General features: G+C 42.3%; 1 protein-coding gene across 2 annotated transcripts; it reads right to left on the reverse strand.

The window, feature by feature from the left end:
* Positions 1–10,017: 10,017 nt before the first annotated feature.
* Positions 10,018–24,152, reverse strand: AKR1E2 (aldo-keto reductase family 1 member E2). Of its 2 annotated transcripts, XM_080917648.1 has the most exons (10): positions 24,029–24,152; positions 22,361–22,528; positions 19,331–19,447; positions 18,565–18,642; positions 17,287–17,409; positions 15,676–15,773; positions 13,423–13,495; positions 12,815–12,898; positions 11,278–11,360; positions 10,018–11,023 (listed from the first exon to the last, which is right to left on the reverse strand). In XM_080917648.1, exons 1-10 carry the CDS (start codon positions 24,065–24,067, stop codon positions 10,981–10,983), a joined length of 906 nt encoding a protein of 301 aa, XP_080773774.1. In that variant the 5' UTR covers positions 24,068–24,152; the 3' UTR covers positions 10,018–10,980. The 2 variants fall into 2 exon arrangements, with proteins under 2 accessions (XP_080773774.1, XP_080773775.1); XM_080917649.1 differs by lacking the exon at positions 19,331–19,447.
* Positions 24,153–24,755: the final 603 nt, after the last annotated feature.

Here is a 24,755-nt window from a genome sequence, read left to right on the forward strand (position 1 = left end):
GGTGCTGGGTTTTGGTATTGCTTTTCCTCCAGGGGTAAGACCAGTGATGCTGGGGTTGAGGATCTCAAAGAAATAGAACCAGAATGAATGTAAGTATGCCCGTCTTGCAAAGTCAATCACTTTCTGGGGCTTTTATAAAACCAACTGGTAAAGATATTATTCCTGGGATGAGAGCTGCTTTTTGGTAATGAACATAGCTTTACTAAGGATGTGTGCCTTCGGACTGGTTCCTGTAATGTTGAATTCATTCTTATATTCTATAAGTTTATTCTTTCAAATTTTTGTTTGATATTCTTCTCCTCTTTTCCTCTGTCCTTCTTCCCCTCCCTTTTGCCTTCCTCCCTCCCTTTCCCCCCTCCATGTGTTCACATGCATAGTGCATACTTACCATAATACTATTGTGAAAGACAGAGATCAACAGACTTAGGTTATTTCTCTTTCATTATGTGGATCTCAGGAATTTGAAAAGGGCCATTAGGATTTTTGATAAGTGCTTAACTTGTTGTGTCATTTCAAAGGACTAAGGTGTTTTAAAACTTCCCAAAGTACAAGTAATGAAGAACAGACAAGAATTCTTTAAATTCTGGAGGAAAGTAAAATGAAGGGTAGGAGAAAATTGGATGCACCTAAAGAAGGTAAGATGGTCTCCAGAGGAAGTAGGAGAACCTGATATCATGTGTTTTGTAATGTTATTGATGTATCTAAAAACACTGATTTCCTATGTGGATGACAAATGCACTGACAAACATAGGGATTGCCATAGACAGACTAAAATTTGGAGACAGTATTTGGAGACAGGTTAAGTAAAGTGTTTTATGTAAGAAACTGTGAATGAAGGTCTTTGAGTGGAAGCTCTAACAGTCATTCATTTAAACAGTTATATAGAGATGGGACTGGATGTTTTTCTTGTAAAATTACCAAATAGTTATCTTCCTGAAACTTTAAACTGAAGTTTAGGGCTTTGAATTATGAAATCATTCTATTAAACAGCATTTTTTTTTGTCAAATGGAGCACATTTTGTTGTATAAATTTTTATTTATTATTCTTATGATTCCCTGTAGTAACTCGAGGATCTTAGGTGCAAGTGGACATTTCTCATGACAATGACTAACCTGTAATTGCCAGAACCAAAAGAGGTTCTCATTGCTTTACTGTTGTAACCCCATAGACAGAGATCTAGATCTTATCTGGAATTTTTACTGCAAAAAAAGCATAGAAGAAAGTTGATGCCAGAGAAGCTCTCATTTTGTGTCCCAAATGTCCTGAATCATGAGTACCCACCTATCAATGCCATTTTTTGTTGCTTTTTTGTTTCTCAAGAGTAAAGCTAAGGAGATCACCAAAATAGGTATAGATGCTGGTTTCTGTCATTTTGATTCTGCTTTTATCTATCATACTGAAGATCATGTAGGAGAGGCCATCTGAAGCAAAACTGCCAATGGCACTGTAAGGAGAGAATATATTTTACACATCAAAGGTACTACTTACATTATTTACCCCTGAATCAATAATGATATTTGGAAATTTTTATACAATTAGAACAGTAATTGTTTGTTTCCAGCTATCAGTCGATGCTTGCAGAACAGGCGCTCAGGCCATCTGCCACCAGGAACAGTGGGGATCCAGGAACACAGGCCTGGTGAGAAGGCATTCCTTCTAGCCAGTGAACAGGCAGGTCTGTGCCGAGCATTCGGAAAGTGCGCCCCTATCCCTGCTTGGTTCATGGAAGTAGGTGCCCTGCTTTGGGGTGTGGGTTTCAACCGGCTGCCTGAGCATGCAGAACAAGCGCTCAGGCCATCTGCCACATGGAACAGCGAAGATCCAGGGACACAGGGCTGGTGAGACAGTGCTCCAAGTAGCCGGGAGCAGAGAGGTCTGTGCCAAGCAATCAGAACGTGTGCCCTTCCCTCCTCAATTGGTTCAGGGGAACAGGAATCCTGCCTTAGGGTGTCTGTTTCCACACAGCAGCCTGTGCCTGCAGAAGAGGCCCTCAGGCCATCTTTTACCAGAAACAGCAGAGATCCAGAGACACAGGCCAGGTACAAGGGAGAGAAAAAACCAATCACTGACAACAAGACCACATATAATCACAGACAACAAGATGGCAAGAAGAAAGTGAAAGAACATACCCCGGGGAAACCAAGACAACCTGGCAACACCAGAACCCAGCTCTCCCATCACAGCGAACAGCGGAATGCCAAACACTCCAAAAAAGAAGACTCAGACCCGAAATCATACCTCAAGATGATTATAAAGAACCTAAACAAGAACAGGAGGAAAAGCATAAAGACTTAGAAGCTTTTAAAGAGGAAACAAGAAAAACACTCAAAGAATTCAAAGAACTAGAGGAAAGCAGAATCAAAGAGATGAAGGAATGGAAGAAGGAATTTAAAACGGAAATGAAAACAATAAAGAAAACACGAAATGAGACAACCCTAGAGGTAGAAAACCTAAAAAAGAAATCAGGAGTCACAGATACAAGCATCTCCAACAGACTACAAGATAGGAAGAGAGAATCTCAGGGGCCGAAGACAACATTGTAAACAGACAGAACAGTCAGAGAAGATGCAAAAACCAAAAAGCTCCTAACCCAAAATGTAAAGGAGACTCAGGACACAATGAGAAGATGAAACCTAAGGATAATAAAAATAGAAGAGGGTAAAGATTATCAACTAAGAGGCACAGTAAATATCTTCAACAAAATCATAGAAGAAAACTTCCCTACCCTTAAGAATGAGATGACAATGAGCATAAAAGAAGCCTACAGAACTCCAAATAGAGTGGACCAGAAAAGAAATTCCTTCGGACACATAATAGTCAAAACGCCAAGTGCCCAAAGCAAAGAAAGAATACTAAAAGCCGTAAGGGAAAAAGGTCATGTTATATGAAAAGGCAGACCAATCAGAATCACACCCAATTTCTCAACAGAGACTATGAAAGCTAGAAGATCCTGGACAGACATCATGCAGACCCTAAGAGAGCACAAGTGCCAGCCCAAGCTACTATGCCTAACAAAACTCTCAATCACCACAGATGGAAAGAACAAGATATTCAAAGACAAAACTAAATTTAACAATATCTGACCACAAACTCAGCACTATAACAAAATATAGGTTGAAAACCCAATACAAGGAGGGAAACTACATCCTAGTAAAAACAAGAAAACTCCTAAGCAAAAAAACCAAAAGAAGAAAGACACATAGGCACAATTCTACCTCCAAAAGCAAAAATAGCAGGAAACAGCAACCTCTATTCGTTGATATCTGTTAACATAAATGGACTCAATTCCCCAATAAAAAAATATAGGCTATCAGTCTGGATACATAAACAAAACCCAGCATTTTTCTGCATATAGGAAACACATCGCAGAGACAAAGACAGACACTATCTCAAAGTAAAAGCTTGGGAAAAATCCTTCCAAGCAAATGGTCACAAGAAGCAAGCTGGAGTGGCCATTCTAATATTTAATAAAGTAGATTTTCAACCAAAAGTTATAAAAAAAGGATATTTTTTACTCATTATAGGGGAAATAGGCACGTGGATCAATGGAATAGAATAGAAGATCCAGAAATGAGCCCTCACATATATGGTCACTTGATTTTTGACAAGGGAGCTGTAAACATTCAATGGAAAAAGGACAGCCTCTTGAGCAAATGGTGTTGGTCCAACTGGCACTCAGCATGTAGAAGAATGAAAATAGACCCTTTCTTATCTCCTTGTACAAAGCTCAAGTGCAAGTGGATCATTAAACCAGGTACACTGAAACTATTAGAAGAGAAAATAGGGAAAAACTTAGAACACATAGGCACAGGAGAAAATTTCCTGAACAGAACACCAATGGCTCGTGCTCTGAGGTCAGTTATTGACAAATGGGACTTAATGAGATTGCAAAGTTTCTGTAAGAATAAGGACACTGTCAAGAAAGCAAAACAGCAGCCAACATATTGGGAAAAGTTCTTTACCAACCCCATATCAGAGAGAGGCCTAATATCCAAGGTATACAAAGAAATCAAGAAGCTAATCACCAGAGAGTCAAACAACCCTATTAAAAATGGGGTACAGAGTTAAACAAAACGTTCTCAATCGAGGAATATCAAATGGCTGAGAAACGTCTAAGGAAGTGCTCGACATCCTTAGCCATTAGGGAAATACAAATCAAAACATCCCTGAGATTCTACCTGACACCAGTCAGATTGGCCAAGATGTAAATCTCAGATGACAACAGATGCTGGCGAAGATGTGGAGAAAGAGGAACACTTCTTAACGGTGGGAAATTTGAAGCAATCCCACTAAAATTAGGGACTCAACAAGGCTGCCCACTCTCCCCCTACATATTCAACATAGTACTGGAAGTCCTGGCTGGAGCAATTTGACAGCAAAAGGAAATCAAAGGGATACAAATTGGAAAGGATGAAGTAAAAACATCACTATTTGCAGATGACATGATAGTGTATGTAAGCAACCCCACAAATTCCACCAGAGAACTCCTACAGCTGATAAACAAGTTCAGCTTAGTGGCTGGATATAACATTAACTCATACAAATCAGTAGCCTTCTTGTATTTCTTATATTGTGCCAGTGAAACTTACCTAAGTAGTTCTGTTCTAGTTCCCCAATTTACATTTTCAATATTCCCACAGGTTTTAAAAAACTGATTACATTTTCAGGTCTTTAACAGTTTTATTCATTTTCTTCCACTTTGTTTTCTTGGATTTCTTTACAGTATATATTCATTTCTTCCCACAGTTTGCCTGTATTTTTCTTGGTTTCTTTAAGGGATTTATTATTCACTTCCTCTTTAAGGACCTCTATCATATCTATAAAAGATGTTCTAAGTTCATTTTACTGTGCTTCAGCTTTGTTGGAATACCCAGTGCCTGGTGTTGTACAAATGCTGGGCTTTAGTGGAGCCATATTGTCTGGAATGTTATTGTGTTTTGATGCTGGCTCTAGGTACCTGGGTTTGGGAAGAGTATAGTTCTAGGTGATGATATCAGGTCTTGCCTTGTCTTTGTTGGGTGAGAGTTTTGCTCCTTGGTTTCTGTTTGCTCTCTGAATTTTAGGAGATTATAATAACGGAGTTTTGCCTGATATAAAATTCTCTGTGGACTTGGTGGTTACAGTCATTAGAAATTGCAGATAAAATGTGTTTCTGGTTAGTGGGACCTAATACTTAGGAATGGGGATAGGCTAGAGTTCTGAAGGGATTCACAGGAGGGAAGAAATGACAAGATTCCTTCATGCCCTAGTTTTATTTTCTCCTTGCAATAAGAACAGCGAATGAAGAATGGTCACCTCAGAAAGTTTGTCATGGTGCCTGCTGGAATTGTGGGCTGATATAGACGAGGGGGGGGGGATTTAAAAGGAAAGATCTGTGGAATCCACAGGAGATGGGAGCAGAGGAGCAAGGACAGCTGCTGCAGGTCCTCTGTTGTGGAACTGAAGGTGAGACTAGAGAACTGGGTCTAGAGAAATGCTGGGAGCAATGAAGATGTGCATTCAGACTACCTGGTTCCCTGGCTTGTGTGCATTAGCAGGGAGGGCCTGTTAGCACTGTTGGAGGGAGGGTAGGCGGGGAGGTCTATGGGGTCCACAGGAGAGGTGTGCAAGTGGAGAGAAAAGCTGCAGACTGCAGCTGGAGTTCTGTTGTAGAGCTAGGGATGAGACTGATGATTTGTTTTGGAGGAGAGGAAGGAGAAGAGGAGGTCTTTCTTTACTGGTTTTCTCACCTGCCTAGCTGGGGTGTTCCTATGGAATACCTGCTGGTATTGGAGGCTGGGATAATGGGAGTGTGTTGGGTGAAGGGAAGTTTTTGACACATTGGGAATGGGGTCATATAGGAAGGCAGACCTTGGCAGGCATAATGGGACAGAACTGGCCATGTGATTGGTTCAAGGACAAGGACAGGCTGTTCAATCCATCTCCAGGTTTACATACACAATTTTCTTGGCTGTACAGATCTTTGTAGACACTACCTGCTTTCTTGTGCTTCAGACTGGAAAGGAACTTATTCCAGAGGCCCCATTTAGAGGATTTCTGTTTGATACAGTGGATTTGCAGAATACCCAAGAGTACTCTACTGAAGTCCTGTCTGATGTCAAGGAGAGAGAGAAATGGCAGAAAGCTGAGGAAACTCAGTTCCTGTATTTATTCACTGGCTGAAAATCATGCTGACCCCCTTTTCTATATCAAAGGTCCTTTCAGTTTCTTGCTACATGTCCCCATCCTTCCCTTTTAACCATTGTTTTAAGTTTTCCTTTAAGTAAATTTCTGCCTCATTTATTCACATTATATCTCAAAGGACTTTCTTTGTGTGTCATATTCTCCAGCAGCCCTAAATCCAGTCTATCACACTCAAATTTCTTTCTTTTCTAAACTGTAGCATAAATAAAACTCCAAAATAAATTAGTACTTAGAACCCTAAGTAGACATAACCAGAAAACAGCCTCCCCATATAATATTATACTCAAAACGTCAGAAACCATGTTAAAGCTGTATGAATAAAATACCTCGCCAACAAATCAGAAAAGAATCTGCTCTCTTCTGCTCTCTGTACATGGGAGTATGGGAGGATATATTTCAAACCCTGAAGGCAAAAAAGTACATGCAGTTGGGCATATACCCAAAGGATGCTTCATCCCAACACAGAGGCATTTACTCAACAATGTTCATTGCTGCTCTATTCAGAAAAGCCAAAAATTTGAGGAAACATAAATGTATGCTAAGGGATAAAGAATAAAGAAAATGTGGTGCATTTGTAAAATGTAAAACTCAGTTATTCCAAAAATAACAAAAGCATGAAAATTTCAGGTAAATGAATGAATATAGAAAAATTCGGGTTGAACAAGATAACCCAGACTCTGACAAAGATACTATGTATTTCCTTAAGTGTGGATAGTAGTTGTTAGGTCAATAATAAACAAGCAACAATCTTTAGAAACAAAGAGGTCAGGTATACATTAAGAAGGAGAAGCTAAATCTCCCTAAGAAAGAGAAATAGAATAAACAGTAATAGCTCAATTCTGGGTTGGTGGTGGTGGAAAGGGATGATCAAGTGGGGTTGGGACATAAAGAAAGAGATGAGGGAGGGACCATAGGAGAGACAGATAAAATTGAGAGCAATTTGAAGGGCAGGAAAAAAATATATAGTACAGTAAAAACTTAAAAAAAAAAACCCAAGAAACAAAACAAACAAAAAAACCCAATATACATCTATGAAAGAACTCACTCTAATGAGTTCTAAATGAACTCACTCATTAATGAGAGAGCAAGAGCCCCAATGAGTCATCTCTTGGCACCAAATGATGCTTCCAATTCTGGGATTAGGTTGCATCTAATTAAATTGGCCAAAGGGGCCAATTTAATTTTCCTGTGGGCTGGAGAAATCCTTTATAGTCCTCATTCAGGGATTCTATACTGGAAAACCCCTGTAATCCAAACACATGTGTTTTCATGATCATTAAAGAGCTTGAGCAGTTGGCTTTTTGTTTCCAGATGATGTTTTGTTTCAGCTCTTTGGCTATGTTCCATTTCATTTCAGTTGTTCTGACTTGGGATGGGAGCAGTGCAGGAACTCACAAAGCTCCTCCTGTAAAATCCAGTTGAGAGCAGAGAGGAACAAGTGCATGTAAGCTGTTGGCACATGTCCAGCTTTCGTCCAGTTTTCTCCCTTGTCATATAGTGTGTATCTGCTCCCCAGGGAATTGTGCCATCCATAGTGAAATGGGTCTTTTTCCATCAATTCCTAATCAAGACATTTCTCCATAGATAGGATCACAGGCCAATCTGATACAGGTGATCTCTCAAATGAGGCTCTTTTCTGAGGCTAGGCTGTGATGTGGCAAGCTGGTACTTTAACAAACATGGACTATGAGCAGACTCATGACACAGTCTGTTTAGTGCTGTTCTTATATTTTTGTGGCTCTTGTTAATTTCCAGGTTAAAATTGACAAATAACAAACCTATTGACCAGTGTTCCAAACCCCAGAGGCAGCTGTGTTTTATAGAGAAGGCAAGTGTGTTAACCAGGAGCTCATATCTGTTGGCTATGAGCTCAATGTCAATCAATCAAGTGTGTATTCAAAAAGGTATTAACAGAAACACACAAACAATGCTGACCTCTTATCTGTGTCCACTTCAGCTAAATGTTGTTTTACCTGTTTGCCCAACAAAACACCATCCAACTGACTTTCCAAAGAACCTGTAAATTTCCACTTCACCTGGATCTTTGATTGCTGACTTGTGTGTTTTCAGCTAGCTTTTCCTCTATAGGATCCCCACCTAAGGGTCTGGTCAGCTGCTTTATGCATATAATGTCATTTTAAGAAAAATTCAAAGTTTAAGAGTTAACTAAATTTCATATAATCACAAAATTAATAAATGATAGTTATGAATATGAGAACAATAAATGTTCATTGTAGTGGGGCTGAGGAAGAGTCAGGATCTGCTTAATGAAATGCAGGTGACAGATTTTCAGTGGCGTTTCTAGTAAGCCTACCAGGACATCCAACTCCAGTTCCATCCACGCTGCCCTGACATGAAGTTTTTGCATCAGAAGCTAATGTCTTTTTGTAGAAAATCTCTTTCTGGGAATTAGACAAGGAGATCCCTTCCCTTGTTTTCAAAACCGAACCTTGATGCACATACAAGATCACCTACATACATATGTAAAGATGCTCTCTCTCTCTCTCTCTCTCTCTCTCTCTCTCTCTCAAAATAATGGAACAGGTGCCCTGGTGGCATGGTCGGGCATCTTTTGGTATATTCCTAAGAGTGGCATTGCTGGGTCTTTAGATAGATCTATTTCCAATTTTCTGAGGAACCTCCAAATTGATTTCCACAGTGGTTGTACCAATTTGCAAACCCACTGCAATGGAGGGGTGTCCCTCTTTCTCCATATCCTCGCCAGCATCTGTTGTCACCTGAGATCTTAATCTTAGCCATTCTGATTGGTGGAATTTCAAGGTCGTTTTGATTTGCATTTCTCTGATCACTAAGAACTTTGAACATTTCTTTAGGTGTTTCTCAGCCATTTGAGATTCCTGTTGTGAATTCTCAGTTTAGTTCTATACCCCATTTTTTTTTTAATTGGGATGTTTGGATATTTGGTGGTAAGCTTTTTGAGTTTTTTATATGTTTTGGATATTAGCCCTCTCAGATATGGGGTTAGTAAAGTTTTTTTCCCGTCTGTAGGTTGCTGATTTGTCTTATTGATTATGTCCTTTGCTTTACAGAACCTTTCTAGTTTCATGAGGTCCCATTTATCAATTCTTGATATTAGAACATGAGCCATTGGAGTTATTTAGGAAATTTCTCCATGCCAACAAGACATGACTCTTTCCCACTTTCTCTTATTAGATTCAGTGTATCTGGTTTTATGTTGAGGTCCTTGATCCACTTGGACTTGAGCTTTGTGCAAGGTGACAAATATGGGTCTACTTTCAGTTTTCTACATATAGGCTGCCAGTTATACCAGCACCATTTATTGAAGATGCTTTCTTTTTTTTCCCATTGTATATATTTGACTTCTTTGTCAAAGATCAAGTGTAAGTGGTTTTATTTCTGGGTCTTCAATTCTATTCCATTGATCAACATATCTGTCTCTGTACCAGTACATGCAGTTTTTATCACTACAGCTCTATAGTATAGCTTGAGGTCAGAGATGGTGATTCCTCCAGCAGTTCTTTTATTAAGGATTGTTTTTGATATCCTGGGTGTTTTGCTTTTCCAAGTGATTTTGAGAATTGTTCTTTCCACGTCTTTGAAGAATTGGCCAAAAACACACTACCAGAAGTTTTGTTTTTGTTTGTTTGTTTTTTTTTGTTTTTTTTTTTTTTTTGTTTTTGTGCATTTCTCTCCATGGAGTCCCAACAAATGCAGCTCAACTACACAATGTAAGGTAGATCAATACATGCATGTTGTTAGCAAAGAACTCTTCATCACAAAAGACTCAACTGAAAAAGTAAGAGGCAGATATTTGTATACAACCAATCAATAGAGACTGCTGACCTGTGTGGTTGAATTAGGGAAAAGCTGGAAGAAGCTGAGGAAGATGATAACCCTGTAGGAGGACCAGCAGTCTCAATTAACCTGGACCCACGAGATCTCTTAGACACTAGATCACCAACCAGGCAGCATATACCACAACTGGTATGAGGCCCCCAACACATATACAGCAGAGGACTGCCAGTTCTGGGTTCAGTCAGAGAAGATGCACCTAACCATCAAGAGATTTGAGGCCCCAGGGAGTAGAGAGGTCTGGTGTGGATGGGGGTGAGGACATCTTCATGGAGACAAAGGGTGTGGGGAGAAAGTATGGGATGTAGGCAGTCAGAGGGTGGACTGGGAGGGGAATACTAAAAATAAAAAGTTAAGAAATAAATTTTAAAAAAGAAAAACACGATTTTTTTTTGAGCTGGGGCCTCAGCTTGATTGCCTTTTTCCCGCTTAAATGCAAGATGATTTTACTTTAAAGTCATCTAGAAAATTCTGGGAGGGCAGAGTACAAAATTGGCCTCAGGGTGGTGGTTAGTGAGGCCAACTCATCGATATTAATTGTACTAACTTCTCAAATCTTACATGTTATTCAAACACCTCTGTCAAGCAGCTTTTCTTAAAATGTGAAGGTAACTTTAATTCATGAGCAATCAGCATCTCACTTCTGAAAATAGAAGCCATTAGGATTGGGATGAACCAACATAAATTACATTATTCTTTGTGCTTGGCTATCTGTAACAACTTGGAAGCAGCCACAGCCCCCATGGCCCTTCCCCTTCTCATCCCTAGATCTTTATATTTCTCTGAACTGGTCCTTTTCTAGGCAGGATTTTTCTTGTTTCGACTGTTGTCATTCTTGGCTGTGTCTGTGACTGTCACCGTGGCCACACAGGGACCACACAGCCTCTGCAGAGGGGGATCAGTGCTACTGACCCTGGTGATCTGTTTCCACTGAGCAGAAATGATGGAGGTTAAAGGTTTCTTCAGTACTCTATGTGGAAAGGATAGTCCTTGTGATTTTCAGTTCTGCAAAACAGAATCACGAATTAAAGAGCGAAACAAAGAACAGATATTTTTAAAGAGAACATTTTAAGTGAAAGAGTTGGTTAGAACACATATGTCACTGTCTTTATTCACTGGCCCAGCCTTAGATAGGAAAGAGTCACAATATAGTTTAATTAAGCTTAAAACATAAGAGTAAATACCTTTTCAAGAATGAATCATCCTGCTTGTGGACAGCTCCCTTTCTCTTTAAAAGGAAGTAAAGGAGACAGACTTACGTGGGGAATGTGGCCAAGCGGAGGTTCTTGTTGAGGCTGAGGAGTTCCTCCATTTCTTTTTCAGTTAATTTGAAATCAAATACCTAGAAACAAAACCAGGTGACCATAGGGAACTCAGAGTAAACTTCATTTAACTGGCATCTGTCTTTCTTCACCAGATGTGAGAGAAGTTCATTAGACATCTAGTACTTTCCCTCAAGCACAGGCAAACCTCTCAAAATGCACTTTGAATTTTGTCCCTTGACTGACCGACCCTAGCTTAGCCTCACCTAAATGTAAGAAGCCTTGGAAAGATGAGCTATATATTGTACTTAATCTTAAGTGGATGCGGAACACAGGGGAAGAGTTAAAAAAGCAAAGTGTTTCTTCCACTGATCTACTTCTTCCTCTTAAAGAGAAAAGCCATTGTTTCTCCTGCCCAGTCAATGAGGAAGCTGGCTGGTACTGACTCTAGCAGCATCAAAATCACACAGAACTTTTTGAGGAACTTCACTTTCCAGCAGAATGTTTAACTCTCCAGTCCTTCACCCCCAACACACTTGAGGACTACGACTAATTGAGTCTCCAGTAACAGTATCTCCAGTGACCATGGCCTACTGTAACCGAGGGTTTATATCCAAGGAGAGTGAACCGAAGAACACCCAGTGCTTTGCCATGCCCTAAGTGGTGGAAACTAGGACGATGGCAGGCCTCAGTCTGGCCAAACCAGACACAGCCACATAGTATGTTAGGAGTTGAAGAAAGGCAGCTTCAGTGTCAGAGTCATTTGGACCAAGGGAGAGAAGTAAACAGCAAGACACTAAAAATAAGGCCTGTGTCACTGTGGTGCGACCATACTGAATGGGTATGCGGAGCTGTCACAAAGAGCACAGACTAGGGCTTGTACTGAAAGCCTGTGGCCTGCTCAGAGGACAAACTCTGTCTACTGTCCTTGATACTCTTCTTCTGGTTCAGCCCACATACACAACCCTCTGCTTCTCCAGATCTTACAGTCACCCTCTCCAGCCTGACTGACACTGGTCTCTGTCCCTGGTGTCAGGTCCCATTTCTGCTGATTCTTGGTTAAAGTTTAAAAGACTGTCTTTGAAAAGGCTGCTCCCAATTCATATTTTGTACATGTTCTAGCTATGTGAGATGTCCAGCGCATTCATTGACTTTTAAATGTCACTAGGTAAGAGTAAGAAACATAACGCCCAGAGCTACTGCCCTCAAGAGATCAGTGGGCCCAGATTGGCTAGATATTCAATAACCCTGTATTCCTTCCTTCTGTACACACACTGGGTATATCTAGCTTCTTTTGAGGGTCAGTGTGACACAGTGACATCCACCCCTAGGGGAGTTGGTGGGGAGGGGACATGAAATAGTAAGAGCCTATCCTGACTGTACGTGAAAGGCTCACCACCAGCAGAGTTTACAGAGAAGCAGAATACACTGTCAGATGAAGACCATAAAGGTGTAGGGGTTGTTCATTTGTTAGGGAAGTTAGCCAGCTCCCACAAAGTCAGGATCTGAAGATTTCTAATTAGGAAATGCTCACCTGGATATTCTCTCTAATCCTACTTGGCGTGACCGATTTGGGAATCACTATCAAGTTCCTTTGGATCTGAAATCGGATCAAAATCTGTAGGAGGAAGTTTCACATAGGAATAAAACAAATGGAATCAAAGCCACGGCATGGCAACATTTCAGTTTCATGTATAGTAAGACTTAAGAAGTCTCTTTCATCTCAAAGTCCTTTAGGGATCAAGCTAACATGCTTTGTGAATCTATCTGTAAGGAAGGCCATCAGGCCAAGATCAGAGGACTCGCCCACCCCATTCACTGTAATTGCTCAGCATGTGTCCAGTTCCCCAGATGAGCAGGGCATTCGGACAGGGTTGGCTTTGATCACTGGTCTCCGACACTGGTTGTCCATGCAGTTGGTGGGAAAGAGGAAGTGGCACTAGAAAGCATCCTGACTGCTGACATTTGAGGAAGATTGTATATTCCGCTTGATTGGATGCAAACATGGAACCAACTAATTAAGGCTCCAAATTGGGAAGCTCCAGTGAATCAACTCCTCTAGGCTTAGGACTGCCAGGGGGTGGGGTGGGGGAAGATCATGGAGAACTGTGACCCGAGCACATGGCAGTCCTTTCCACATACCTGAGCAGGAGACTTCCCATGCTTCTTTGCAATCCTCCGAATGACGAGATCATCCATCAAGTGAACCCCATCTCTAGACGGACAGAGCAGAGTGTGCTGTGTCAGGAGGCTGATTGTCGTCACAAGTGCTGAAAAAAGTTACTCTCCTCTAAAATGAAAAATTTACTAGTTTTTAATATATTTTATTTACTGATTGTCTTAGGGTTTCTATTCCTGTGCAAACATCACGACCAAGAAGCAAGTTGGAGAGGAAAAGATTTATTCAGCTTACAGATCCACACTGCTGTTCACCAAAGGACAGGAACTCACAGAGGGTAGGAAGCAAGAGCTGCTTCAGAGGCCATGGATACTGGCTTGCTTCCCCTGGCTTGCTCAGCTTCCTTTCTTAGAGAACCCAGGACTACCAGTCCAGGGACCGCACCACCCACAATAAACTAGGTCCTCCGACCATTGATCACTAATTGAGAAAATGCCTTACAGCTGGATCTCACAGAGGCATTTCCTTAAGGGAGACTCCTTCTTTGTGATAATTCCAGCTACTTTCAGGTTGACACACAAAACCAGCCAGTACACATATTATTTTTTTATTTTTTGAGGTAACTCACTTTGTAGCCCGAATGGCTTTAAACTCAGTCCCAGTGGCTCTGTCTCTCCTGAGATTACTGGTGGGTGTCAATAGGCCTGGGTAAGATTTACTATTTTCACATAGTAACAACTTTCAGTACAAGAAAAAATTAAGACTATGATAGCATCTAACAAAATATAACCTAGTGACTAAAGTTAGATGTTTTATTTTATTTTAGTCAGGATAACACGTCTGGCTTTGAGCTTGCTAGGTAGCCTGAAAATGACTTTGAATGTCTGATCTTTCTGCTTCCTTCCAGAGGGCTTCAGTTACAGGTGTGCATTACCATATGTTTACACAGTGCGAGGAACTGGACCCAACAGAACATCGCTTTTTAAGCAGCTAACAGATATCAAGCATTGAGCTAGGAGTCACAACACTCAATGTGTGCAGAAAGAACCAGAATGAGCAGGTTTTATCCTGCCATACACCCGTCATTTACTCTACCAGAGGCCCTTCTACACCAAGGCTCAGCTGTAAAACAGACCCCAGATTTCTAGGAGCTCCACAGCTGCTATCACGTTCAAACATGCACACCTTTACTTCCCATAGAATACACAGAGGCCAACATTGAAGCAAGTCCAGCTTTCCCTGGCTTCATAATGGTTTCCTGGAACCAAGTATGAGGCACGTAATAGACTGGGAAGGGATGGATCCACATTGTAAGTGACTTCAGTGACAGACAGTGCAAAGCTGCCTGGTGTATATTAGGTAGAGAAAGAGATGTCATGAGTAGAGCAGTGTTCCAAATACAAGAAGGACTCATGGAACCTTCTTGGAGGGCACATTGCTGAACTGAGCATGACATCACAGACAAGAGTAGGCAGACTCGGACAAGAAAACGGCAGAGTTTTAGGAAAAAGAACAGTATATGCAGTTGCTGAGACCAGACAGAGCATTCTACTGGTCTCAAGAGCAGTTTCATGTGATTGATGTGCTGAAGGTTTGCAGGGATGGGGAAGGAGTGACCAGAGGACAATGGAGGCAGCTCAGCTCCACCACGCAGGCTCAGTTGGGAGACTGACTTAGTCCTGTGAATGAGATCACTTCAGCTAGTAGCTGAGCAACACAAAGGAACAGGTGTATCTGATGGGAGTTATGGGGCTAAGAACCTTAAGGGATCTGCACTCCATTAAGATAGAGGGGGATAGCAACACACACCGAAGGACAGACCCTGGGTTCTACTAACACAATATGTAACTGATCTTTGTGTTGGACTGGAGTCAGGGTATGGGAAACGGATGGTTTCCACGCTCTGGCTTAGGTGGCTCAGTAGGAGAATGGTACAAATGTCAGGTTCAGGAAAAGAAGATATGCCACTTTAGCATTATCTAAAGACTCTGAGTTTTGGGACATATCCTAAGGTTAGGGGGTAGTAGCTGATGAACTACCAGGCAGATCAGCAAAGGGTTCACTTCAGGCTGGGTCTGTCCAGTCAAAGCTGGTTACCCTCACAGGGAAGCATGATTAAAACAACTCTCCAGTTTGAGAATTAGCTCCCACTATTCACCCTGGGGGAGGTGAGAGGCATGGGCAGTTCGATTCTTCTATACCTTCTTAGTGAAGCTACTCCAGCTCTTAAATGTCAGTCAGCATCCAGATTAACAAGGTCTCTGACATGTCCTTACCTTGAGCCACCGAGGGGACGATAAGCGGTCACCGACACATTTCTTCTATGGCAAAAATCAATTAGGTTCTTTTGATTAAGGTATGGGTGGCATTCAATCTATAAACAGAACCACAGTGTACCAAAATAATTTAGACAAACAGCATTCTAGGGAAGCACTGAAGAGAAGACTCACCTGACATCTTCACCATTGATAACTAGGTACAAAGGCTCCTCTTAAAGCCCTGCGTGTCTCCAGCTACAAATGAGTAGGTTGGTCTCTGCCATCTCTGGGATGCTCGACGGAATAAGTGGCTCTGAGTCCTCAGACTCTCAGACCCTTAGGTCATACAGACACTCCAACATCACCGGCTCCGTGTGGCTATCTTCACCACACAGGAAAAAGCCTGAGCAATCTGAATTCTCCCCCTGTTGCCCCGCACTTCCAGTCTCCACTGTAGTCTGTAAGTCACTCAGCACCTTGCACACTTCATTTCCATACTGGCTATCTATTGTCACCAGGATTTGAGTTCCTATCACAAGCCTTGACAGTGATATTTCTGCCTTTTCTATTTTACTCATGCACGATTCTAGGTTATAGACAGACATATAATTGACACTCAGTTAGAGGCAACTGAGAATAAGGAGCAGTGCCTTCGCCAGCCAGACCAGCTTCCAGGGAAGTCTTGTTTGAAGGTTTTTTGGTCTCACCTGCACATGAAAGTCTCTAATATTCTCTATTTAACAGATATTTATTGAAAAATAACTTCAGACGCCCAGGCTGTTCTCAGTTTTGGGCTACACTTAAAACTAAATTCAGACAAGATTCTCTACGGTCATTACACTTGAATCTTGGTGTGATGGTTTGTATATGATCAGCCTAGGGAGTGGCAGGATTAGAAGGAGTGGCCCTGTTGGAGTACAACTGTCACTGTGGGTGTGACTTATAAGACTCTCATCCTAGATGCCTGGAAGTAGTCTTCCACTAGCAGCTTTCAGATGAAGATGTAAAACTCTCAGTTCCTTCTGTACCATGCCTGCCTGGATGCTGCCATGTTCCTGCCTTGATGAATTAGGGACTGAACTTCTGAACCTGTAAGCCAGCCTCAATGAAATATCCTTGTAAGAGTTGTCTTGGTCATGGTGTCTGTTCACAGCAGTAAAACCCTAAGACACCGGATGACAAATTATGGCCATCAATAAGTGAGGTTTTGGGTACTATATGTGCTGTAGCAGAATGTAAACGGCAGGAGGGAGGAGGAGATTCATTTCTCCACCCTGCCCTGGGTGAAGGCAGTGTTCTCTCTCCCAGCTCTTCTATTGGGAGTTCACATAGGCTAGGTAAGACTGCTTTTCTCCAATAAGGGTGAAGGGTCTTCTGAACACACCTGGTTGTCTGCCTCCAAAACCACATCAAGAACAGAGGTCTGTGTCATACCCTATCCACCCATGGTATCACCTGATCATATGGAATGTAAAGAAAGTCACTTGCCCACTAGGCCTATCATTTTGGCCAGCTACCTCATTACAATTCTAACAGCTACTACAGGTGAATGCACATGACATGGCTCATCTACCTCCACACAAAGGAACAAACCACCTGGGTCAGACTTCAGACCATCCACCTGCTTACCTGATTAGTTATTGGCTTGACTCTCAACCCACTTTTATTCAGAAGTCTGTCAAGTTGTTCATGGTTAAAGTTGGACACGCCAATGTTCTTCACCAGACCCTCAATCACCAGGTCCTCCATGGCCTGAAAGAGAAAGAAACGTGCCAAGCATGCAAGTTTTCTAGGTCCCTGATAAACTTGTCCCTTTGTGACTTGGTGTAGAGCCTCCATACTTTAAAAGCATTTTACTAAGTTACAAAGCCATGTGGGCAATATTATCTCTACCAGAGCTGTCTTAAAATTCCATGAAATGATTCACACAAAGCACTTAGCCAAGGCCAATCTGACTTGGGCTGAGCTCTGATAAGGGAGTCCTCAAGCCTAAGCTTCAGAGGACTCACGAACTTCCTGGCAGCATGGAGTCGGGCGTAAGTGTCCAGTGAGACCACGATGACAGCAACCAGTAAATTAAGGTTCTGCAATAATCACCCAATAATGCACCATCCAGAGCCTCAGGTTCAAACCCTAGATTTTTGATGAGCAGAAGCCCAAGGTGATAGACTGGAGCCCTCAGACACACTTTGTTCAGTTTCTTTCTGACTATTTCCCATGATTCACAGCTTTCCAGAAAAAGAGGTACCATTGCCCAGCCCAGGGACTTCTCCCTGTCTGTTCTGTCCCTCTTGTCTCTCTAAGGCACTGAAACATTCCTAGAGTTTACCCATGAGCCTCACAGGAATGGTTCCATATCACATCTTCTCCATGAAAACTCCTCTAAGCTTTGCTGGTTTATACTTGCACTTGTTCAAATGTGCTGGTTTTCTGTTCCTGAAGCTGGGCAGCCAGGGTACTAGAGATCGCAGTGTCCTGATATACTCTCTTCCTATTTTATCACCTTCATAAGACCCTCAAGCCCACCACCTTCTGGATTTTTCTTGCTCACTTCACTATAGATGCTCACCATTTTCTTTTCTGAACTCTGGACACTGTCTTGACACTTGGTCATCTTCCTTCTAACCTTTTCCTGCCTTTCCATTCTGAGTTCCAAAATATGGCCAACATTACGTTTTATAACCATTAAAAGAGAACCTCCAGGAACTAGGTGAAGACTATAGTGTTGGTTATTACCAAAGGCTGATGGGAACATTCTGCATGCCACACTGACCACCATGTAGTGCAAACCCCGTATTTGAAGTTCATTCTGAGGTATTTTAGCACAGAAGTTCCAGATCTTGCCTAGCTTTCATTTGGGTATACACGAGCAGGGGTGAAGTATCCAGTTGGTATGAATCCACTTACCTCCCAAGTGTCCAGAAAGCTGGTGTTACTGGGGATGACATTGCCACTGCAATCCAAAGGGATATCCTTTTCCCCAGGCTGTGAGAACCAGAAGAAAAGAAGCTTACTGAGGTTTGTGGCATCCTCCGTCAGTAGACTACACAGGGAGACAACAGAGATGTATAGTCTAAGCCAGTGAATTTGCACCTAAGCCTTGACTGACACTAAGCCCTAATGGCTTGGTTGTGTCTCTTCCCTTCTTCAGGCATCAGGGGTCATCTTAAGATAAGCACAGAGGGAGGGTAAGGCCAGCAAAACCTTCTCATGAAGCTTGGAAAAGGCTTGAATTCCTGCCTGATCCAGATTTTTAAAAACAGGGAACAATGGACTTCCTTCATGTCTTAATATGAACAACTTCATCCCAACAATATTATTAGGCTCTTTGCTCTTCTAAGACTTCATCTCAGGTTGAATGATAACCAAGTGATAATACAAAGTTAGGGGACAGAGGGTAGAGAAAGCCACCCAGAGTCAAGACCCAGTCACTTTTCTAAGCAGTGACAAGGGTTGACAGTTCTTTTTAGGCCAATGATATGTTCCTAGTAGGTCACAGGATAAGTTTCAGAAAACATATGTGTAACAATTCTGAATCACTCCAAATTTTAAGTACATTTTTTATAGGTACATTTTCTATAACAAGACATGGAAATGTTTTGCTTCCAAGCTCTCTCCCAAGCTGGAATTTGTTTAGGTCTTTGCAGGAATCTAGCTACAAACTGAGTGGTACCTTGAAACCCATGGGCCAGTGCATGAGGTAGAGGTCCAGGTAATCCAAGTTTAAGGCCTTTAGGGTATTGATGCATGCTGTCTTCACCAAAGGCTTCTTGTGGGAGGTGCACCACAGCTGCAGAAGGGAAGTGAGACTATTGTTCCACAGCTAAGTCACTCAGATCAGTCTACCCCACAGACCTGCAGCTGACAACACAGCTGGGGCTGAAGGAAGGCAGTAGTGTTATCCTTAGAAATGGATGATTGGGTTTTTCACAGCAGGGAGTCTTCCCTACTCAGGTCCAACACAGGAAGGCACTGGGAGGGGTGAGGGTGATTTGGATCCACTAACACCAAAAAGGTGAAATCGGGGGAGAGACTTCTATGTGGAGAAGATAATTTTTCCCCAACTCAGGACAGGCCAAACTTCTTTTTACTGAACATCTTAGGAAACCATTCAGGGTAATCGAGGTGAGTTGAATTACCCTGCATTTACCATCTTTTCTTTAGGCAGACATTTGTCTCCAGAATAATAAATAGAAAAAAATACATAATTGTGTTTACCTCAGCATTTCCTGTTGCATTTTTACTAACGCTCACAGATGCTAACCTGGAGGCTCCATCCAAGCAAGTGTAAGTGAAAATTAACAGATATGTGGATTGAAACATGAAAGTAAACAACAGCTACAATATATTAATAAACATGAGGACCAGAGCCCTAATCCTCAGCATACCACTTAAAAAGTTATATTTCCTGTGGCCTGGAACTGGGGAGGGGGAATGGGGACATGATAACTGTTTGGGCTTGCTATCTACTAGGCTAGCTGAAGGTTCAGTGAGAGTTACTCTCCATCTTGGGCTTGAAAGCCAACTTTAAGACAAACTAGGTTGATTTCTGTGTATGATTAAATCTGTTCTCAAGGATTGGGCTGTGCTCCACCTGGAGCCTGGACCACAGATGGTCTGTACTGCCTGCTCCAGGGAAAAGCAACAGTGTTTGTTTCGGGAGGCTGTAAAGACCACCTTGCAACCATGGCTTTGTTTCCGGAGGTTGCTATGAGCAACTTGCTGTGCTTATGTTCGGCTTCTTTAAACTCTCCTATTTGCCTGCCAAATCCCCTCTTTGGAAGCTCCTTACTCCTGAATTGTAAAAACCTGTATCTTCCCCATGGTCAATGCTGAAGTCTTTAACCCAACCTTCGGGGACAACCCATGTACACAAATTTTTAAAAAAATGTTAATTTGCCTTTGTTAATTTGGCCATCATTTGGGGTGATGGTCTTTCTCCCTGTAGCTATGGGATTAACAAGAACTGTTCTCAAGGGAACTTGAACAAGAGTTATACGAGGTCATTGTCATCCTCTGGCTTCCTCATATGAACACAGCCATATATATCTGAACATATATGACACTCATATCATACATGCACACACTGAGACACACATGCCCAACAAAGAGAGAGGGAGGGAGGGAGGAGTAGGAGAAAAAGCCAAATTAGGTGTAAACACACCATACTGCTAATAACAACTCCCCACTGTGAATAAATACATAATTCTCCCAATTTCAATTATATTTCAGTGATTCTTCCAAATCCCCACGATGACCAGCACATGTTCACTGCCGACTGTCACTCACTTGGAAGCAGTATGCACTTGGACTATGCAGATTTGGAAATCCCTAGTTCTTCATCCCTCTGCCTGAAGAGTCAGAAGAAAACCTCCCTCCTTAGCAAGTGAGCGCCAAGCCCCCTGCACCCTGCCTTCCTGTTCTCGCTTACACGAGGCTGGGAAATAAAAATGGATCACAGAGTAAGGCAGAAGGTAAGTCTACAGCAGGAACACCTCTGAAGTGTTGGATTATGGGAGAGCCCACACTCTTCATGAGTTCATCAAACTCAGATCCTCATTTGTAACAGGCTGATACCCTGAGCTATCTGATAACCTGGGTAGAGGGGCTCCCCAATGACCACTGGAACTTAAACATGTGACTATTGTCTGATATTAGCCACCTGAATGAGCATTCTTTTAAAAGCAGCATTTATCTATCTATCTATCTATCTATCTATCTATCTATCTATCTATCTACCTTTCTATCTATTTATCTATCTATCTATCTATTATTTTGAGATAGGGTCTCACTATGTAGCTCTGGCTCTCCTGCAACTGGCTGGCCTTGAACTCTGAGATCTCCTCCTGCCTTTGCTCCCCAAGTACCCGGAATTAAAGGCATGTGTCCACACTTGACAAAAAAAAGTAGCTTTAAATCTTAGCTTAACTATGTTTCCTGCATGGCTTACTTCCTTCCTCTCCTGTATCCACTTCCTCCTCTTCACCCCTTCCTCAGGAGGCAGCGCATTCATCGTCTCTCACCCGCACTGTTCATGCCAGAGTTTAAAGTGCATGCTCTTATCAGATACGGCTATGCCCTCTGCGAACGCCCCATTCTTAGAAATGGTTTTTGTTCTCAGTCCCCCATGTTTCAAGGAAAAGTTCAAGCCTCGTACAGGCCAGGACTTTGATGCCTTGACCCCAGTTCGTTTCTCCTGTTCCCTCTTCGTCCCAGAGACGCCCACATCTGCTCTGCACCGGCCATACCGCATCCTTCACTTGTTTCCGGTTTGTAAAACTGTCCCCACGGCGTCAATTTCTTTATGTAGAGTTTGGAATACGCCCTTCAACCATCCCTAGCAGGTGATTCCAAGTTTAGGCCCGTCTAGGTAGCCAGAGTTCAAGGGCTTGACCTTCACTCTGCTCACTACAGACGTGAAAGTATCGTCCGCCCCGCAACCAAGATTTGCTTTCACAAATGTATTGTTGATTGGTGGTGTGTCTCCATGTCCGTCTGAATGGCCAAGTTAAAAAACAAAACAAACAAGCACCAAAGATGCAAGCAAATCAACACATAATGCAACCTCACAGGTTCACGAAGCTGGAGAAGAATCAACTGCAAACCAAAGGCACCAACTCCCATAAGGAAAGTGAGAAAATGTCCTCGGCTAGATGGTTCCAGCTCTGCCCGTAGCTGCGACTGCAGAGCCCGGAAGCCTTACCTTACTGACGACGAACAGCTCGTCTCTCTTCACCACACCCTCCTTGATCTTTTCTCTGATTCCTATTCCAACCTCGCTCTCATTGTGGTATAAGTAAGCGCAATCAATGTGCCGGTAGCCCATGCTGATAGCCACCTTAACCGCATCGGTTACTTCTCCTGGAGAGGCCTGAGATAGAAACAAACACAAGAAAAATCTAGTTTCAGGGATCCCCACTCCCTTGCTCCCTTGTGACCTGGTAAAGTATAGCCAAGCAATATGTAAACACTCAAATCGTGGAAGCAGTACAAATGTCAGCCAGACCTAATGGTCAGGAAGGTCTGAGTCAGAACCTGGTTAAGATTCTGTTCTTAAGGTTTACTCATGTTACTCATGTACTTAACATGTTGCTCATTTGGGAAAAGGCCACAGGTGTTTCTCAGCTCTTGCAGAGTGCTGAGCGTTGTACTTCCTGAATGATTACAGAAGTGTGAGAAGTCTGATATCTAAAATGCAGGGATGCATGAATCAATCGTAAACATAACATAGGCATCCATTCACACGCCAGGGACTCATTCAATACCTGTATGGCACACACAGGAAAAGCTTAGTGAGGTACATAAATATTTCCATTAAATATGAGAAGTGTAGCCCGAGCTTGCCTTGAATTGGCCGCTTCCGTGCTTTGTCTTAAAGCTGACTGGGTTATTATATCAAAGCAACAGACACGTCTAGCATAACTCTCTTATTTAAGATCACCAGTGATGATTTTTGCTATGGTTTTCCATTGCTTCCCACATATTTGGAAAGCCATCCCTGTGTCTTCGGGTGATGGAATTAAGTGCTTTCATTGTGTTGGGAAAGTGAAGTCTCTTCCCTGTTTTTATTTATTTGTTATTTTACTGATGTTTCTTCCATTCCAGCCTTCACTATGTGACACCAAAGAGCACTCAGATCACCAAACTACCTTAAAAAACAAAAATAAAAAGCACCCCTTTTAACAAAGATTTCTGGAGAAACATTTATTTGGATACCTTCCGCTAAACAGAATTTTTAGATTTACGTGTTATCAAAAAATGTATTTTGATCATCTCCCCTAACTTGTCCCAGAGTTACGCAGGCCTAGCTCCTTACCTCCTCAACCTCGTGTTCATTTTGCCCTACATAAAAAAATCTACTACTGAGCAAGCAGTCTAACTACTATTAAATATCGCTACTGTTGCTAAGTGGGCTCCAGAAGTATATATGACTCGTACATTAGTGCAATTATTTAATTATTTTTATTTGGTTTATTTCGGCGTGCAAAGTAACATGCTTTCCTTGTGGTCATTTCCTACACACTCGGTTTTGTGTGCAAAGGTAAGTGCCACCTGTCACAAACGCCTTTTTCTGGAGGTCGGGGGTCCGTGATTAGCTCACACAAGGCAGGGTTAAGGTCACACTGCTTTATATAAAGTTAGCTTAACTGCTTTTCAACCTCGCAGGGAGCAGGTGTTTTAGGATCTACGAAAAGTCACCTCACAGGAGAGAGTCCGACCTCTCTTCCAACCGGTTTGGAGTTAAGACTTTGATCAGAGCCCGGGTCTATGAAGGAGTCACCCTAAAAGTCCCGGACCGTGACCGTTCCTGTGCAAGTATTCATCCAGCTCCGAGACCCTTAGCCCGACCCACACCGGAGAGCCTTCTCACCTTCCAGGTGCCCAGGCCCACTGTAGGGATTTGATGCATGGCTCCCCCTTCCCTCAAGGGCTCAGCCACCAAACACTTCTGCAGGTGCTACACAGCCGTTCAGTGCGCGCAGGCGCAGGGTAATGTCATGATTGGTTGAAGTTCTGGCACTCTAATTGGCTGGTGGAGAGGTCGCTTAGTGCTCTGATTGGCTGGTAGCATTGTCCATCTTTCAGAGGACCCGTGCAACTAAGTGTGGTTGTGCATTTCATCTCTCCCAAACCTTCTGTGATCCTAGAAGTTCTGTCTCCTGGCAACCTGCCTAAAGCCCAGGTACGGTGCACTATCCTGGCTGCAAACAGGCTGGAGTGCAGGTTTACTTGATGTTTTAGATTAATGCTAGTTCCTAGTATACTGAAAATGAAAATCGGTTGGAATATATTAGCTGTCTTGCAGCCTTGCAATGATGTGTGTTACTTTGAGGAAATTGATATGAATATAATTTTTAGTGTGTTTCTTATGGAATTAAAAAAAAATGGGACCAAAAGTTAAACATCTCTGGAAGATTATTGACTCCAATAACACATAATAATAAAGGAGACCATGGAATTTAAAGAGTACATGAGCTGATTTTGAGGGAGAAAAAGAAAGGGAGAGATGTAATTACAGTTACAAAAACCAAAACAACAACAAAAAACAGGTCTTCCCACAAGATAATCCCTGAGAAGAATGCCTACAAGACTGTCCC

The sequence above is a fragment of the Micromys minutus genome (genome assembly GCF_963924665.1).
Source record: "Micromys minutus genome assembly, chromosome: 6".
NCBI lineage: Eukaryota > Metazoa > Chordata > Mammalia > Rodentia > Muridae > Micromys > Micromys minutus.

Excerpts from the sequence above, each read along its gene's own strand:
- AKR1E2 (XM_080917648.1), bottom strand. The coding sequence starts at position 24,067 with ATGCATCAAATCCCTACAGTGGGCCTGGGCACCTGGAAG. Across the intron at positions 18,643-19,330 it reads ACTGGCCCATGGGTTTCAAG|CCTGGGGAAAAGGATATCCC; the intron begins GTACCACTCAGT and ends TGGTTCTCACAG. Across the intron at positions 11,024-11,277 it reads CGCTTGGCCACATTCCCCAC|AACTGAAAATCACAAGGACT; the intron begins GTAAGTCTGTCT and ends TCTGTTTTGCAG.